Raw genomic sequence first — 17,543 nt, 5'->3', positions numbered from 1 at the left:
AGGGTCTCCAAAATTTAGCGTCACATTTTTCAAACTTCAAAGTGTTTTATTTTTCTTATTTTAAATTGGGACCCCCGTATATTTTAACTTAGTTCGATGCAGAATTCAAATACAAACATTTTTCGAATTACATGTCTGTCGCAATTCTTAACACTTCGAGAGTTGTTCGCGGAAAACCATTCCAATAGTAATTAAATTGATTAAAAAACTACGGTTGCTATGACAAACGAATTATTTATAGGACTTATTTTATAATTACAATTATCTTACAACCATTACACATCTAAAGTATGTGTTCGAAATTTTTTATCGAATTTGTTCAAAGCCACGCTCGATTTTTTTATGAATTGCAGAAGTTTACAAGACCTTCCATAGTCGTCTTAATTTGTGTCTTCAACAGAACGGAGGACATTTCGAACACATACTTTAGATGTGTAATGGTTGTAAGATAATTGTAATTATAAAATAAGTCCTATAAATAATTCGTTTGTCATAGAAACCGTAGTTTTTTAATCAATTTAATTACTATTGGAATGGTTTTCCGCGAACAACTCTCGAAGTGTTAAGAATTGCGACAGACATGTAATTCGAAAAATGTTTGTATTTGAATTCTGCATCGAACTAAGTTAAAATATACGGGGGTCCCAATTTAAAATAAGAAAAATAAAACACTTTGAAGTTTGAAAAATGTGACGCTAAATTTTGGAGACCCTGTACAATATCGATCATCGAAACTTTTTTAATAAAACTATTAAACCATGCTTAATAAGCATCTTGAGTAGTTTCTTTACATAGACATTATCTCTATTTTTTATTATTTTTTCAAGCTAGAGGCGCAAATGTAATTTTTTTCGCCAGTATTATTTAACCGATCTCAATAAAATTTTAGGAATATGTAGGCAATCATAGAAAGCATTTAAATTGTGAAAAAAAATAGGGTGTTCCATTAAAAAAAAAAGTTCGGTATCGTCACACTTTTTTGGGACACCCTGTATAATTAGAAATATTTTCCTGGAGTACGTCCTAAGACACAGGTAAAATATACAAAATATCGAAATCCTACTGTCAATGATAACCGAGCTATAGAAGACGGGAGGTGAAGTGCGCCACCCTGTATATTAGGTCGTGTAGTATGAAATGAGTAGATTCTCGAAATGCCACATTCAACTGCGAATAACTTCACTCTAAATCTATATTTGGACTTGACTTTTTTATGTGGAAAAGGCATATTCTTCCTCTTTCGATCAGAGTTTAAAGTGTTAAAAATTATTGAAAACTTTTATTTTTATAAAAATTTTTGTGCAACCATGCAAAATAGTGAAATTCGTGTGTTAATGAAATATGAGTTCCACCGTGGAACCACAACAGCTTAGACGGCTCGCAATATTAATGATGTGTTTGGTACTGAAGTCACTTCACAGCAAACAGTATCTCGTTGGTTCATGAAATTTCGTTCTGGCAATTTTGACCTAACAAATGAACCACGTGGACGACCAGAAACTCAAGTGGATAACGATTATCTGAAAGCCGTGGTGGAAGCGAATCCACGTCAAAGTGCAAGCGAATTATCGTTAATATTCAGTGTAACCAAAAAAACAATATTGACTCATTTGGCTGAAATTGGTGGACATGTGGTGAAAAAGCTGGACAAGTGGGTACCGCATGAGTTGAGCGACATACAGAAAGAACGACGTCTCGAAGCTTGTGTTTCTTTGTTGTGCCGGTATAATAACGATCCATTTTTGAATCGGATTGTTACTTGTGATGAGAAATGGATCCTATATGACAATACCAGACGTTCATCGCAGTGGTTGGATCAAGATGAACCACCAAAACATTGTGCGAAAAAAAATCTTCATCAAAAGAAGCTTATGGTGTCCGTTTGGTGGTCCAACGCAGGTGTCATCCATCACAGTTTCATGAAACCTGGTGAATCGATTACGGCTGATGTCTACTGCCGACAACGCTCGGCCACACACCGCACAAGTCACCTTGGCCAAGCTACAGGAGTTGGAATTGGAAACTCTTCGTCATCCACCGTATTCACCCGACTTAGCACCCACTGATTACCACTTCTTTCAAAATTTGGATAACTTCTTGGTAGGGAAAACATTCAACTCCGACGAGGCTGTCAAAGCTGCCTTCCAAGAGTTTATCGACTCCCGGCCTGCAGGCTTTTACAGCAGGGGAATCAATGAACTTCCCGTTAAATGGCAGAAGTGTATTGATAATGGTGGTGCATATTTCGATTGACAATAAAAACATTTCATATGAAAAAAAAAATGACTAAAGTTTCAATTCAATTCTATTCATTTCATACTACACGACCTAATATATATATATATATATATGTATATACAGGGTGACCCAAACAAAAAGTTTGAACCTCAATTTTCAATATTTAAAATGAAAATGTAAAAACGCTCGGATTAATCGATTTTTGATTCGAGGTAGACAATTTTTTATTGTATTTTCGACCCTTCAACTTCAATCCCTGAAGAGGTATGATAATTACTCTGAAAATTTCTCATGAGAGGGGGTGTGATACTGTATTTTAAAGGTAACTGCACCTTGATTATAACCTCCAAATTTGAAGTCACTGCCATTATTTCTATTAATATGACAGCTTGTCTACGCCTATGGAGAAAAAACTTCTAATTAATAATTAATTTATCAAAATTAGAATTGCAAAATTCAAAATGGAGGTAGGAAGACCTTTAAAAATTAAATATCACTGAGTTGTTTTGATGGAGGTGAGTGAGTTTTACCGCTCAAATCTAAAAAAGTGTGTTTCTTTATTTATAATTTTGCTCTTAACGTAGGTCGATTAAGGAAAAAATATGCAGATTACTTTTCTGATCAATTTATCAAATACTGGAAACGACCGCTATTTACTTTTATACAATAAATAAATTTTATTCAAAGCTTTGTCTTATGGTACGTAACATTTCGGGTCTAATTTGGTGATATTCATAAATTATACGATTAGAAATAAAACTCACCTGCGTCAAAACGATTAAGTAATATCTCATTTTTAAAGATCCTTCTACCTTCATTTTGAAGTCTTCAGCTCTAATTGTGATACATTAATTATTCACTAAAAGCTTTTTTCTCCATAGGCTTTGACAAGCTGTCATATCACCAGAGATAATGGCAGTGACTTCAAACTTGGAGGTTATAATCAGTGTACAACTACCTTTAAAATTAGCTGTAGCTCAATATCACTTATCATTAAAAATTTTGCGGGTGACTGTCACCCTTGTTCAAAGAGAGAAGTTGAATGATTGAAAATATAATAATAAACTGTACCCCTAGAATCAAAAATCGACGGGTTCGAGCGTTTTTACACATTTACATTTTAAATACTCAAAATCGAAGTGCAAAGTTTTAATTGGGCCACCCTGTATAGATTTAATTAATTTACCTATATTCAAAAGTTGATGATATCATCGGCTTAAAGTTTTGCCAAGCCCATTTTGATTTTAAAGGACAGGTGATAAAATGATATTCTTCTATAAAATGATATCTTAGGGTGTGATTAGTAAATATAATTATAATAAATATTTAAAAAAAGTTAAACAGTTCACACACTGAAACGGATTATAGACACATCCAAGAAAATAACTAAGATTTTTAAGAAAGTAATTAGGATTTGTAAAATCTAATCCTATTTGAAAAATCAAAGGATACTGCGAACTGCAAGTGGACCAACAAAATAAGATGGTCACATGGTGGTCGCAAATCTTTTGTCCCTCAGGTTCTAAATATAGCTCTCAGGTATATAGATTTTCCAATGCTAACGGTACAATGTATTCAAACATTGCGGTATTGACATCGAATTTGCCCAGCATTATGTAGAAGGATGTGTGGGAGTTTTTCATACAATCCCTTAGCGCGTGTCACTTGGTGTTTGTGGTACTTTTATTGTGTTGGATAAGATTTAACCCTAGAGGTATATATTTATGGATAGAGATTCGGTCTATGTAGTAAAAGGCTTTACAATGCTCTCCCACAGTTAGCTGGGATCAGTATAAAACCGTTCAGTTCTATTTGCCTCAATCAAAAAGTTGGCAATTGCAAAGCTACAGAGTCGTAAATTAAAAATTTCAAAATCAATTTTTAATGATAGTTCTTATACCAAACGATTCAAAATCATGAAATTGGATAGCAGAGGGTTTTCAAAAAAAATGCTTTTGAATTACTCAATTTTAAAGTCCCTAAAGATTTATTCAGCTCTACCAGAGATTATGGAGGTTACGTGCTGTTCAGAGATTTTCGTGTATTTACTAGTTCAAACGCATTTTTCTTAAGAGTTGTTCATAAAAAGATTAATAATATATAATTTTTTAAAGCACAGATAATAGACCAGTACGTTTTTTATTCAAATGCGGATTATTGTTAACGATAAAAAAGCACGAATGAATTTAAACAGATATCAAGAACCACGTATGGCACCCACTAGAACTAACGGGAAAATCGTTGGGAATTACTTATTCCCCCAAAAAGCCCCTAGTACTTAATTTCATAAACTTGAATGTTGTGTTATATGAAATATGATTTAAAACTGTATTTTCTTTAATTTTTCCACCTTGTAGCTCTGTAATTATCGACTATTGAGTTAAGATAAATAAAGCTAAATCATTTTATGTCTTTTCATCCTAATTAATTGTGATAGAGCACTGTAATTAACTGTTAGTATTTCTTATAATTATAGGCTTCTTGATAAAACCTAACAAAGGCACATAGGGGTGAGTTTCCCGTCTCAGAACTGTTTTACAAAAAGCTTCTACTTAGTTAATTTGGGCCAAAGATATCATATTCCTTTCTGCAAATGCGGAAACATGTTATCTCACGTTCCCAGAATGTTTTCATTAAGACTTTATCACGTACACAAAAGGGTTCTTGACCACCCTTATTCATTGGCCAAAAATGTAATAAAAGAAATCTGCAAGATTACTATCTATGACACCACGTTAGACTCATTATTCACATTGCATCCTGTATGCTGGCTATAATGCAGAACCGTACTTTGGCAAGTCATGAAGTCTCAAAATTTGGTAAACGGTTTTGAAATTATTTTAAATATATGAGTATGCTTAAAGTATAGTAATTCAAATCACATAATACCCCTAAAACAATCCATATTGAATGGGGAGAAATATGTAAATCTAGTGTTTATTGACACATCCCTAGTAATAACACCACATATTTGAGAAATATTGATTTGAACTTTTCTGAATATATCAAATATAAAGAAAACTCTAAATGGTAGCAGCGTATATAGATAGAAATTCTGTTGCTGGACTAAAAAATATAAAAAACGTGTTTTGAAAACACTGTAAAATTTTTTGTTGCTTGCTTTTTACCGACTTAATACATACCACATATTCAAAATTTTATATAACTCTTATTTATTTACCTTGTTGCTATATATGCAATAAACATTTAATTAAATTTGATTATGACTTTTCAATTGAGGGAAGTGTGTGTTCTTTACGGAGAATTTAAATAAACGCAAATTCCTGAAAAAATCTGATTAGATCCTATAGATACGTTCTAACTGAAATGTGACTGATTCAGGCTCTCAAATGCTCACTTTAGGACTTCGGTCATCAGTGACCACAGTATTTTTGAGTTTCACACACAGTGCATTTGTTCATCTACCGTTTCGTTACCGTTCACATCAACCAAAAAATATAAGATATGTTGTGGGCATCGTTCACATGACCACCAGGTTTTTTAAGATATCCCAAATATATTCAAACAACAGATTTTTAAATACTTAACAAGTATTGACAAAGTAATATTTTTAGAACATTTAGCAATAATATTTTATAAATCCAGTAATTTGATATTTTCGAAATACAACAGAGGATATTTTTATGCAGCTAAGTGAACAGAAATGTGGTTAAAATCATGGTCCAGTCCTGTATTCTTCAAATCATTGGTGCGTCAGCCTACCCTTTACCAGGGCAGGTGACGTGTCCTTTCCATTATATTTACCACAGAGTCGGGAAGTGACAACTTTGTGAAGAAAACCATAAAACGCAACACTTATTCAACTAGGAAACGTACGGTAACGGAGACCATCCAAAAATAATGACAACATAATATGACAAACTACAAAAAGCGGTATGGGATCAGAAAAACTAGATCGAATAATAGCTTAAGTAAGCACAACTGTTCAAAAACCAAGATTTTTAACTCGCATGTAACAATCAATTTTGGCCTCTCCATTAAAATGCTAATTTCAATAGTTTCCTATCGTAAATCATCACAATCAATTATCAAAATGTCTTTTAACTTGCTTCGAAAAATAAAACTTGGCCAAAATACTCAGTTAAAAGAGGAACCATAAAGAAAACAATAAAATTTTATAACTTGCGGCACCCTTGAAATGAGATAGTTACACCAATTTCTTTACAGATGGTCAACTATGAAAATTTGTGGGTCATATTTTTAAATCTATTTGAGCGAATCAGTAGCCGCATCATTAGTTTAAGGGAATTTATGAAACTTGTTTATTTGGATTGAAAGTAATACTATTTAGTTGATTACCGATAATAGTTAAATATTTCTGTATTTCTTATTTTTTTAATTAATATTTATTGCCTTAATAATGTATTTATTTTAATAAATTGTAAGATATCGTATTAGAATTCCTATTTTCTGTAACATGAAAATTGACTCTATCACTAGATCCATCTACTTCTTCGCTACTTTACATTACTTAAAATTTAACTAAAACCATAAATTATTATTGCGTTTACCCTTGAGATGGATGACTACACACGATTGTGAAAGTTTCACTTTTTAGCAAAATAACGTAAATTTTTAGTTTTCATGGTTTACGCAAAAATATAGTGAATATGAATTGTTCATATTTATTGTTTTTCTGCGTAAACGCTAAAAATTCAAAATTTAAATTATCGAAATATTAAAGAAAGTTACGTGAAATTGTTTAAATAGTTTGTTGTTATTTCTTAATATACTTTTGCTAAACTCACATTTCGACTTAGCAAATGTGAAGCTCTATGATAGAACACTTATTCTGACTTAACTGATCAACTCAATCACCAAATGGAGAAATATTAAAAAATATATTCAAAATGCTTACAACCTAGTACTACATGAAAATTTCAAAATTCCCTTCACGCCACCAATCTACCACAATCTCCTGTAATCCAAATAGCAACGAGATTGGCCAACATGTAGACATGTGCCTCGATCACAATATGAACGAATGTGTGTCAACCCTTCCTCGCCCCCAAACGGTATTATTTATTGTGACTCATCCACTTGACAGATGAAATAACGGCCTGACCCCCTTTTGCCATCCACGTCCAATAAATAGAAATCTAAATAGGAAGGTATTAAGGGCCACACTTCACCCTTCCGCTTCCGCAAATCAGATATTCCGGGAAGGAACATATGGGTACGGAAAAGGAAGCTTTCAATGCAGATTTAGTACATTTTTTGAGGAGTTAAACTGATTTCATGTTCGTGAATTTGTGAAGAAAATCATCTAAATCTTAATCAAAAGTTTTTCTCCACAGACTTTGACAAGCTGTCATATCAATGAGGATAATGGCAATGACTTCAAACTTGGAGGTTTTACTTAGGTTACAACTATCTCTAGAATCAGGTCTCACTCGATACCCTTTTCTATTAAAAATATTGAAGCTAACTGTCACCTTTGTTCAGGGGTTTAAAATACAATAAAAAATTGTCATCTTCGAATCAAAAATCGACAGGTCAAGATACAGTTTTCATTGGGCCACCCTATATATGGGCAATAACGCTAAAATGACGTATGTTTTATATTAGTGAAACATGTGGAACCATCAATTTTGGCCATTTTTACGTCCTGCTTCATGAGTGATGTTTGTCAATTTCAAGAATAGAGCCTCAGCTACAAGCATTTTCTCACGCTTTGAAGGAAAATCGTAAGGCGCTGAAAATTGGGGCCATTATTCTACTCTAACAGCACATCTCAATTAAACTGGCTAAATGAATGAAAATTACTTTTGGAATCATATATCTTCTAATCTAATCCAAAATAAGGTAAAATCTAAAAATCTAATCTAAACTAAATTAACAATACTTTTCATTTGTCGTATTATCCGGTAATGGTGGCAACGTCTTCAGAGTGCCAACAATACTTATAGTTTCTCTTAGTTGCCCCCGCCCCTAGTGAATTGAATAATTGAATTAATTGTCCATATTCTTTTTGTGGAACTTTAACCTGATGTGACTTTTTCTTCGCTGTTCTCTTTCACTCTTCCAACCACTCTTAAAGTTTTGCACTTTTTTGGTACGTGTAAAATTTTCGGAAATTGGGTGTTGCTAATAGAATGAGAAGTTTTAACTTAATAAGACCTACGAACTTCTAACCGAGTTGAAATAACAATCAGCTCTCAGTTGTACAAAAAAAAAATTAAAGACAGACTCAAAGAATTTAGTCAGGAAAAGAAAAAAAAGTGAAAAAAGAAGATGAGCTCTAAAATACAATAGGAAATGGATTAATTGTTTCTTCTGAGGAAATAAAAAAATAAGCATAGTTACTTACAAAAATAAAAGTCGCTCTCATCTAAGACAAGTCAAGTTCTTGCGATTGAACTTAGCAGTCAGGATACCCCCGGACAGCTCCCTTATTCGGCTACCACACCAAAAGACCTAGAAATTTTCAACCAAGTTGAGACAGTAAACAGTATACAACGTTCATTGTTCCTGGTCGTGATTCGTACCAATTTCGTAAATTGCCCTTTGGTTAAAGCAAAAGCAAAAGTTTTGGTTAAAAAATCAGTCACTTTAATAATTTCCTTTTAAATAATTGCTGCATTCAGGAACCAAGCAGTTTTCAAACATAAAATAAATATTACGGTATTTCGGCAAAGTAAAAAACAATTTTTACTTATCTCTCAAATTAGCAATAAAAGGAAGTAAAATCGATTTAGCAAAATTTCTGTTTTTTCCAATATCTTCGTTAGTACCTATTCGGAATTTGAAGTTTTAAATCAGCATTTTACAAAGGTAAAAAACGCATAACTTTTTCAATTTATCCGTTCTACGCATTTTGTTCCCATACAACTTTCGTAAAAGATCTATTTTCAATCATAGTCTTCAGCCTTTATTCGCATTTCGCCTTCAAAATTCAAAAATTTTACCCGAAATATTAAAAATATGTCTTAATTTTGCATACTCATGTCTCTTTCAGTTAAAAAGATAAAAGAGTTACTAAAGTACAGGCACTTGCGGGAGGCTGTAAAACCAGGTACAATATTGCACGGAATCGCAGTCAATAAAATATTTGGGACTCTTAAATTTACTACTTTAGGTAAAGGTGCATAGGTCTACAACCCACTCCCACTCCCTTCCATGGTCTATTCAATTGGTCAGCCTATTCACCCTTAAGGCTCGCAAATTTTTCTAGCGTGCCTCATGATATCCGTATTTTGTTACTTCAGTCGAAAGAAGACAACCAATAAAAGTACATTCTCCTGAATTTCGCTTCAAATCATGTTTGCGCTAACACTGAAATTGTTGTGCATTAGATCTTAAAAGAGAAAGTTGGTTCTTGGTGCTTCTCGGTCTATAGGAAGATTTATACCTTAGAGGATTATACTATTACTATAGTATTGATAATTAATTGAAAGGTAAGAAATTATATTATTATTTATACAAGTTTTTCTTTCATTTTTATCCTGCATCATTTTTTGTTAAAACACAGCATTTTTTTTGTTAGGTAGCATTTTTTAAAATTTTTTAAATAACGAACTATATTTATTAAAGCTAAAAGGTTTCATAGTAACAAATTATTTTTCCTAACAGATGAATTCAATCCAGGAAAACTCTCAAGCTTTTGGAAGACCATTGCGTGCCCACCAACATATGCACCTCGATTCTAATCCTTATGGATTTCCGAGCTCCAAATACCAGGGAACTCTATGCTACACCCCATACCTTCGACCAGGCCTCCAAGTAGCAACGGAATCCATAGAGTACCAGAACCGCACATCGCCATCTTACGTGCATCCAATTAGTCCGCCCTCCACTGCTCCAAGATTAACCATACACCCATACATACTTAGGAAGTCAATGCCTATACCACCTCAAATGTCCTCATATCCTTTTCACACATCTCCATCCCAGCCCATTACACCACATCTATCCCCTATGGCACCTCCAAAACGACCTTTTAAGGCGTTAACTAGGGCAAGCGCAGAACCAACAGTCTCCACGCTGCATCCTGCTCTAGAAGCTGAATTTGAAACATTAAAAGACGGGATTATGGCAAGTGTTGCTGAAAGTGGCAGTAATAGAAACATGCGTCGAAATTTTCCAGTCAATCCTGAAAAAATGAACGACCAGGAATATATAGAGAAAAGAAGAAAAAACAACGAGGCTGCCAAAAGGTCTAGGGAGGCCAGGAAGACAAAAGAAGACGAAACGGCTATTAGGGTTAAATTTTTAGATGGACATGCAGTTAAAATCGCATATCAATTGTCATCTTTGGAAAGAGAGAAGATGCGGCTTACGGCAATGTTAAATCGAGCGTTCAGTAACTCTATCCCAACCGAGAAGTGAACCAATCCGATCGAAATATCTCCAAAAAGTCAGAATTGGTCTACTTTCCTATTGGAATGTACTATATATTTTGGAGATTTCTTCTACCGGAAACAACCAAATTCCTTAATGTCCTAAATCTTAAAGTACCTTCCTCAAAGGAAGTTCTTGGTTATTTTTATGTTCTACTTACGTTATACTATTATTCTTTAAAGTGTAAATTTTTTTCTTACATTTCACTGGTAAGAGTGAATGTAAAAAGTGATGTTACAATGAGATTGTATGTAATGTGATATATGTATATACAATATAATCTATATGTTTGTATAAAACCTAATCAATTATTTTTTATGTAATTTTACATACATAGTTAATAGAATTGAAAAAATCTTCGGAGCGTTATTTATATATATAATATATACATATTATACAGGGTGTCCCAGATAAGGATGAACAGCATGGGGATCTCGGAAACGGTAATAGATACAAAATGGTTTAAATTGGGAAAAAGTTGGGCAATTTAAAGCAAATTAATAATCTGTTTTTATATCGACGAAATTCCGAATGGTTACGAAGATATCCGGAAAAAAACGAATTTGGCGGTTTTCGTTTTTTGCAAATAACTCTTATACGGTTATAGTTAGAGGAATAAAAGTTTTACATTATTAAAGCACTTTTTTGAGAACTGTTTAGCAGTGTTGCCAGTTTTCTTGTTACATCCTTACTTTCGGAGAAAAATGAGTAAACTTTTGATTTTCATATGGGCGTGATATCAATTGTTTATATTTTCAAAATCGTCATAAAATTCCCTTTTCAGCCATGCATTACATTTAATATTTTTCTCAGAAACTCTATGAGTTATAGCCATTAAAGCATTTTTTGATAAGTAGGCCATGATTTTGACTTATAGTAATGGTGCACATTAAATAAATGAATGCTGTGGAAACGTCAACATTTGATTCGATCCAAGTTTAGCCGCATTGTTGTTATTAAATACATAATTTGAAACAATTATTTTTTTAATTTTAGGGTGATACCAGTAATATATTTATACTTTTAAATAATGTTGACGTTTCCACAGCATTCATTTATTTAATGTGCACCATTACTATAAGTCAAAATCATGGCCTACTTATCAAAAAATGCTTTAATGGCTATAACTCATAGAGTTTCTGAGAAAAATATTAAATGTAATGCATGGCTGAAAAGGGAATTTTATGACGATTTTGAAAATATAAATAATTGATATCACGCCCATATGAAAATCAAAAGTTTACTCATTTTTCTCCGAAAGTAAGGATGTAACAAGAAAACTGGCAACACTGCTAAACAGTTCTCAAAAAAGTGCTTTAATAATGTAAAACTTTTATTCCTCTAACTATAACCGTATAAGAGTTATTTGCAAAAAACGAAAACCGCCAAATTCGTTTTTTTCCGGATATCTTCGTAACCATTCGGAATTTCGTCGATATAAAAACAGATTATTAATTTGCTTTAAATTGCCCAACTTTTTCCCAATTTAAACCATTTTGTATCTATTACCGTTTCCAAGATCCCCATGCTGTTCATCCTTATCTGGGACACCCTGTATATTTATATATATAATATATTATATACATAAGTTTTCTAGTTATACATTAAATCATACTTTAAATATTATTTACTTTGACATTCAGTGTTTATGTGTGTTTTACATCGTCAATCTCACAAGTTCCCTGATAATGCCATAACTGTAAATAAATCAATGTTTATATGTACTTATTACATAACATCTTATCATTTATCTTTGGACGGATACCTGCAGAGTCGTTTTTGTGTATATGGAAGCGGTGGATTATTTTCTGAATTAAGATAGGTAGCCAGAAAAAGCTGATTTAGATAAACGTTTTAAAATTCTATCCAGTTTATTTCCCTTAAGAAAAATTTAATTAGTACCTACATATGTATATAGGATCAGTTAAAATTATCATGATTTAAACAAAGTTATTTTTTTATAATGGAAGCACCTGCACACTTATTTAATAATTGTGAGTCAATACCTAGAATCAACTATTTTTGGAAAACTTAAAGTACTTAGGTTCAATAACTTATTTTAACCACATATGTGAAGACGACATAATTTTTAGACTTTTTGAAGTGTTGCATGACTGCCCTTTACTTCTCATCCCGATTTCCCTGCAGTGTATTACGTTTAATTATGCATTATGATATTTTCAATATACAGCTAAGGACATATAAATAGCACACTTATATGAAATTCAAATCTTTAAGAATTGAAGTAAAAAAGCAGGAATTTTGTGTATGGCGGCATGTTCTTCTGACCAAGCCAAAAAAATAATCGTTTATTGATTTGCTCACGTTCACTTTCCTTCTTCTTTTAAGTCAACATTTACTTTTCTGCATTCGGCATTTAAATAGCACATTTATTTAAAATATTTCAAAAATAATTTCAATCTTACTAAAATTTTGAAAATGAGTAAGTATACAAAATTTTCTTACATTTTAATTAATAAGCAAAACATTCCAATGATAAGGAAGCAGCATTGTGGACCTTAAAGACGAAAGCTAATCATACAGCTGAAGAATGAGGAAAAGACTATTTCTCAAATAGCCCGAGATTTAAGATGTTCAAGGAAATTAATTTACAATGCAATTCGCTTGTATAATAATACGCAAAGCGTTAAAAATTAAGTTAGGGCACCTAGAAAACGAAAAACTACCGAGCGAGAGGATAAAATTATCATAAGGCTTAGCAAAGCTAACCCTTTTTTGAGTGTAAGCAAAATTAGGAGGTAAATCCTTAAATATAATAAAATATAATTGTCGGTAAAGTCAGTCAAACGAAGATTGAATGAGGCAAATCTTCGTGGTTGCCATGCAAGAAAAAAAACGCTTATCTCTTACAGAAATAGACTTCGCAGAATGAATTTTTTCAGAAATGATTTAATGGAACCCATAGATTTTTGGAAAAAATGTCTATTTTCTGATGAAACTAAGATCAATCGTCTGGAAATGGATGGAAAAATTCATGTTCGTCGTTCTCCCAATCAAAGTTTTAATGAACACTACACAATTAAGACTATGAAGATTGGAGGAGGTTCTCTCATGATTTGGGGTGCTATGTCTTGGAAAGGTGTAGACCCGATTCATACAATAGACGGAATTATGGATAGGTTTGTCTATAAAAACATCCTACAAACCATCATGGAACCCTACGCGGTGAAATTTATACCAGTTACTTTTAAATTTGTACAAGACAATGACCCCAAACATTCATCTAAATTGGTAAAAAATTGGTTTAGGGACAACATGGTGAATGTCTTAGACTGGACTGCTCAGAGTCCAGACTTAAACCTCATAGAACATCTGTGGCAAAAGATTAAAAGTTATTTGAGTGGCAGAAATGCCAAAAATATGGATGAATTGTGGGAGTTCATTAAAGAGGTCTGGCAAGGAATTCCAAAGGAGTTTTGCCAAAGATTGGTGGAGTCAGTGCCTGCTAGATTGACAGCAATCATCCAGCAAAATGGATATCTCACGAAATACTGAGTTTTGATTTAAAATTAAAAGTGTGCTATTCATTTGTCTCTGATTTTTTAAATATTTTTAGTTGTAAATTTCTTCAATAGACATATTGGTAAATTTGTATGGTTTTATTATCCATTACGTATAATAACTATGTAAATATAGAAAATTATTAAATTGGATGGACTTATTAAAAATTAACTGGATTATTAAAAATGTGCTATTTATACAACCTTAACTGTATAATGATAGCTCAAATTGAATAATTCTTATAAAAATGAAACAAATAACATGTAGGCATGCATAAAAAAACTAATTTATATTTAACTAAACGAAACAAAAGACACAAGACAACAGGAGAAAGCTCGTTCTTACTTACTTTTTAATCTAAACAAAGTTTTATAATTTTTTTTTAAATTTTTTATCCTGAACTCTTTCCTGCAGCCCAACGTTCTTCTGCGAAAAGCACATTAATAACTGTATTAATAACGCTATTTCTTTATTAACATATGAATTTAATCCATAAAACATTCAGAATTTCTGAAGACAATTGTGCGCCAACATATATACTTTACTTCTATAGTATAGTTCTTGTTAGCTTGAGAGCTTTAAATACCAGGAAACTCTACGCTACACACAATACATTCGACCAGACCTGCAATTAACAACAGAGTTCTTGGAGTACCTGAACCGCAGTTGCCCTTTTCAATTCATCCCATTATTCTGCCCTCCATTACTCCAAGATCCTCCAGAGGTCGTTACATAATTAGAAAGCCAATTCCTATACAACTTCAAATGTCCTCATATCACATATTCATATCCCCATCGCAACACACAACGCCGCATCTATCCTTGATATCCCCAAAACTTCCTTTCATGTTAATTGGAACAGGAGTAGAACCAACCGTTTCCTGATTACATCTTACTCTTGAGAGCTTCAAGACCTGAGGGACGAAATTATGGCGAGGTTTCCACAGAGTAGCAAGAATATGAATTATTTTCCAGTGAATTTTTGGAAAATTAAAGATTAGGTATATTTGAATATGAAGAGAAAAAACAAGAAGGCAGCCAAAAGACCCAGGGGCATCAGAAAAACATATGAAGATGAGACGGCAATGTCCAGATGGACATGCAGTTAAAATTGCATATCAACATACCTTTGTATGAAGCGTTATTCCCAAACAAAATTAAAAACATAATAATCTACCTCAAACATATAAGACATATTTTTAGCTAAAATTTCTTATCCAAACTGGTGAAGATTTTCTTCATTTTTATAAATTTTGGTAACAAAACATTCTTCTAAGAAACCTGAAAGTTATCAAACAAAATGTCAAATTTTTCTACAAATTTAAAGGTAAATTTCGTACCCGAGAAAACAAATTTTTTAAAAAGTCACGATTTAAGAAATTTCTTGGGAGAAGCAGAAAAAAAAACAGATAAACTAAAACTAACTTGATTTTCCTAAAGTTAAAATATGTTCCGGATTATTTGGTGAAGAAACTCTGAACACAGAATATCAACTTCAACCAATTAAAGCTAATATAATTTTTTCGAAGTTAAAATATTCGAGATTCTAGAATGTTGCAGGAAGGAACTTTGGGCACTGAAGATTAACGAAACAAACTTGACTTATTTTAGTAAACACAATTAACATTCTTAAAAACTTTTGCAGGAAAATTTAAATTAAAAATCCAGACATTGACAAATATTCCGAACAAATATTTGTATGGCTGAAATGTTTAGTGAGAGAGGGGCCTAACTACCTACATGTTTACTTTTCAGTATGTAGCAACAAAAAGTGCAAACTAGACAAGAACTTCATTACAAAAAATACCAGGAAATAGTTATCAAAATCTGAATAACAATTCGCGAACTGACTAGATAAACATTTAACACAAAAATAATATTTAAGGTCACTCAGTTTCACAACTTTTCTAGTGCCTTCTAAAACTTTCGAATTGTTAGTGATAGTACCGTTAGCTTTATAGCCAACACATGCGTAAAACGTATTTAACCCATTTTATTGTAGCAATACTCTTTCTAACTAAGGCAGTATTTTGCGAGTTTTTTATTTAAGATTTTATTGCACAGAAAGAACGTTTTACGACTAGTAAGAATTCGCAAGCTGGCCCTTTCCTAAAAAACGTTTACAGGGTTGCTATAACGGTACTAAATGGTGCTTTAATATAGCGTAACATCACATCATGTAATTGTCCAATGATCGATAGAGTTATCAAAAAGTCACAGATGCTTGACCATTAGCAAACTTCTGCATCGCTTTAAACTCTTTTTACCTACTTGTCACTTGTCAGCCTTGGCAAATAAAAGCAATACGAAAGGTTCTTGACGTGAAATGCCACAAAACTGGGCCTTTGTGTTTAGTTATGATAGATGGCTGCGAGACGGCAGTAACTGTACATATTGACCAAAATCTAATCCTCACTGCAAATACCACTAGCTCTTTTGACCTATATACACTAATGAAAACATCTGCCACTGTGGTAAGAGGAAGGGTTTTGTAAGATTTTTGCAAAATTCAGGTTCCAGTATTAAGTCGTTCCAAGTTAGTCTCGTGTAATTTGTGAGGATGGATAAATGGAAACTGCTGGTCATTTTCTACGTGCCTTGATGGTCATTTTAGACATGCCTTTTAGGGAGCCAAAATTTATTATTATGAATATATACAAAAAGCAGAGAAAACGCAGAGAATCTCTCGTTAGGCCACTCAGAAATATAAAACAAAAATAAAATCATTAATGAAAGTATAGTTCAATTTAAATTGTCAACCTGGGATCGAACCTAAGTTAGATTATTCAAAACTTAACTAATCAAATTTAAACATAGTAACTCGGATTAATTAATGAAAATTCAGATTGGCAACGCTCCATTACATTACTAAAACTCCTTTAAAAGCGTTCTTATAATGTTTTCAAAAAATTTCAAAAATTCCTTTCCTTTCAATTAATCCAATATTATACAATATTATATTACAATTAATGAGCAATCCTTCAAACTTTCAAGATGATATACTCTTATTATATTTTTCTTTCCTTTTATGGTTTCTCATCCTATAGGCAGCAATTTATCAAAATTGAAACATAAAAGTCCAGTAAACATGTTTCAAATGAATTTTAATGAAAATCTTATTCGCCTTCAGTGTTTGTGACGGAAAATCAATAAAATATCAGGTAAATAGGTAAATGTAAAGATACAATCCTAGGAAAGAGATCGTAAATCATCATTTTCCAAGAATTGTTAGTGTTATCCAGAAAAGGGTTCAACAAAAGGATAAACTTATTAGTCAGAACGTTTCTCGCACTAAGCAATTCGTCACGTGAAATTCGCCAACCAAATTTCATTCTTCCTTTTGTCCTATTACAAGAAATAAGCAAATAACCCGTTGGAAGACTTTAGAAAGCCACACGTCGATTCTTATCTATCCAGGACGA

At 32.5% G+C, this 17,543-nt stretch overlaps 1 protein-coding gene across 1 annotated transcript; it reads left to right on the top strand.

Moving 5' to 3' along the window:
* The first annotated feature begins 3,933 nt into the window (after nucleotides 1–3,933).
* On the top strand, nucleotides 3,934–10,959 carry LOC136413955 (hepatic leukemia factor-like). The gene is made up of 3 exons (XM_066397731.1): nucleotides 3,934–3,952; nucleotides 9,555–9,656; nucleotides 9,832–10,959. The coding sequence occupies exon 3, from the start codon at nucleotides 9,832–9,834 to the stop codon at nucleotides 10,585–10,587; it is 756 nt and encodes a 251-aa protein (XP_066253828.1). The 5' UTR covers nucleotides 3,934–3,952; nucleotides 9,555–9,656; the 3' UTR covers nucleotides 10,588–10,959.
* The last annotated feature ends 6,584 nt before the right edge of the window (nucleotides 10,960–17,543 follow it).

Source organism: Euwallacea similis, chromosome 16 (assembly GCF_039881205.1).
Source record: "Euwallacea similis isolate ESF13 chromosome 16, ESF131.1, whole genome shotgun sequence".
In the NCBI taxonomy this organism is placed as follows: domain Eukaryota; kingdom Metazoa; phylum Arthropoda; class Insecta; order Coleoptera; family Curculionidae; genus Euwallacea; species Euwallacea similis.
Note: the sequence above shows the minus strand (reverse complement) of the source record. Positions and strands in the feature narration are given on the sequence as shown.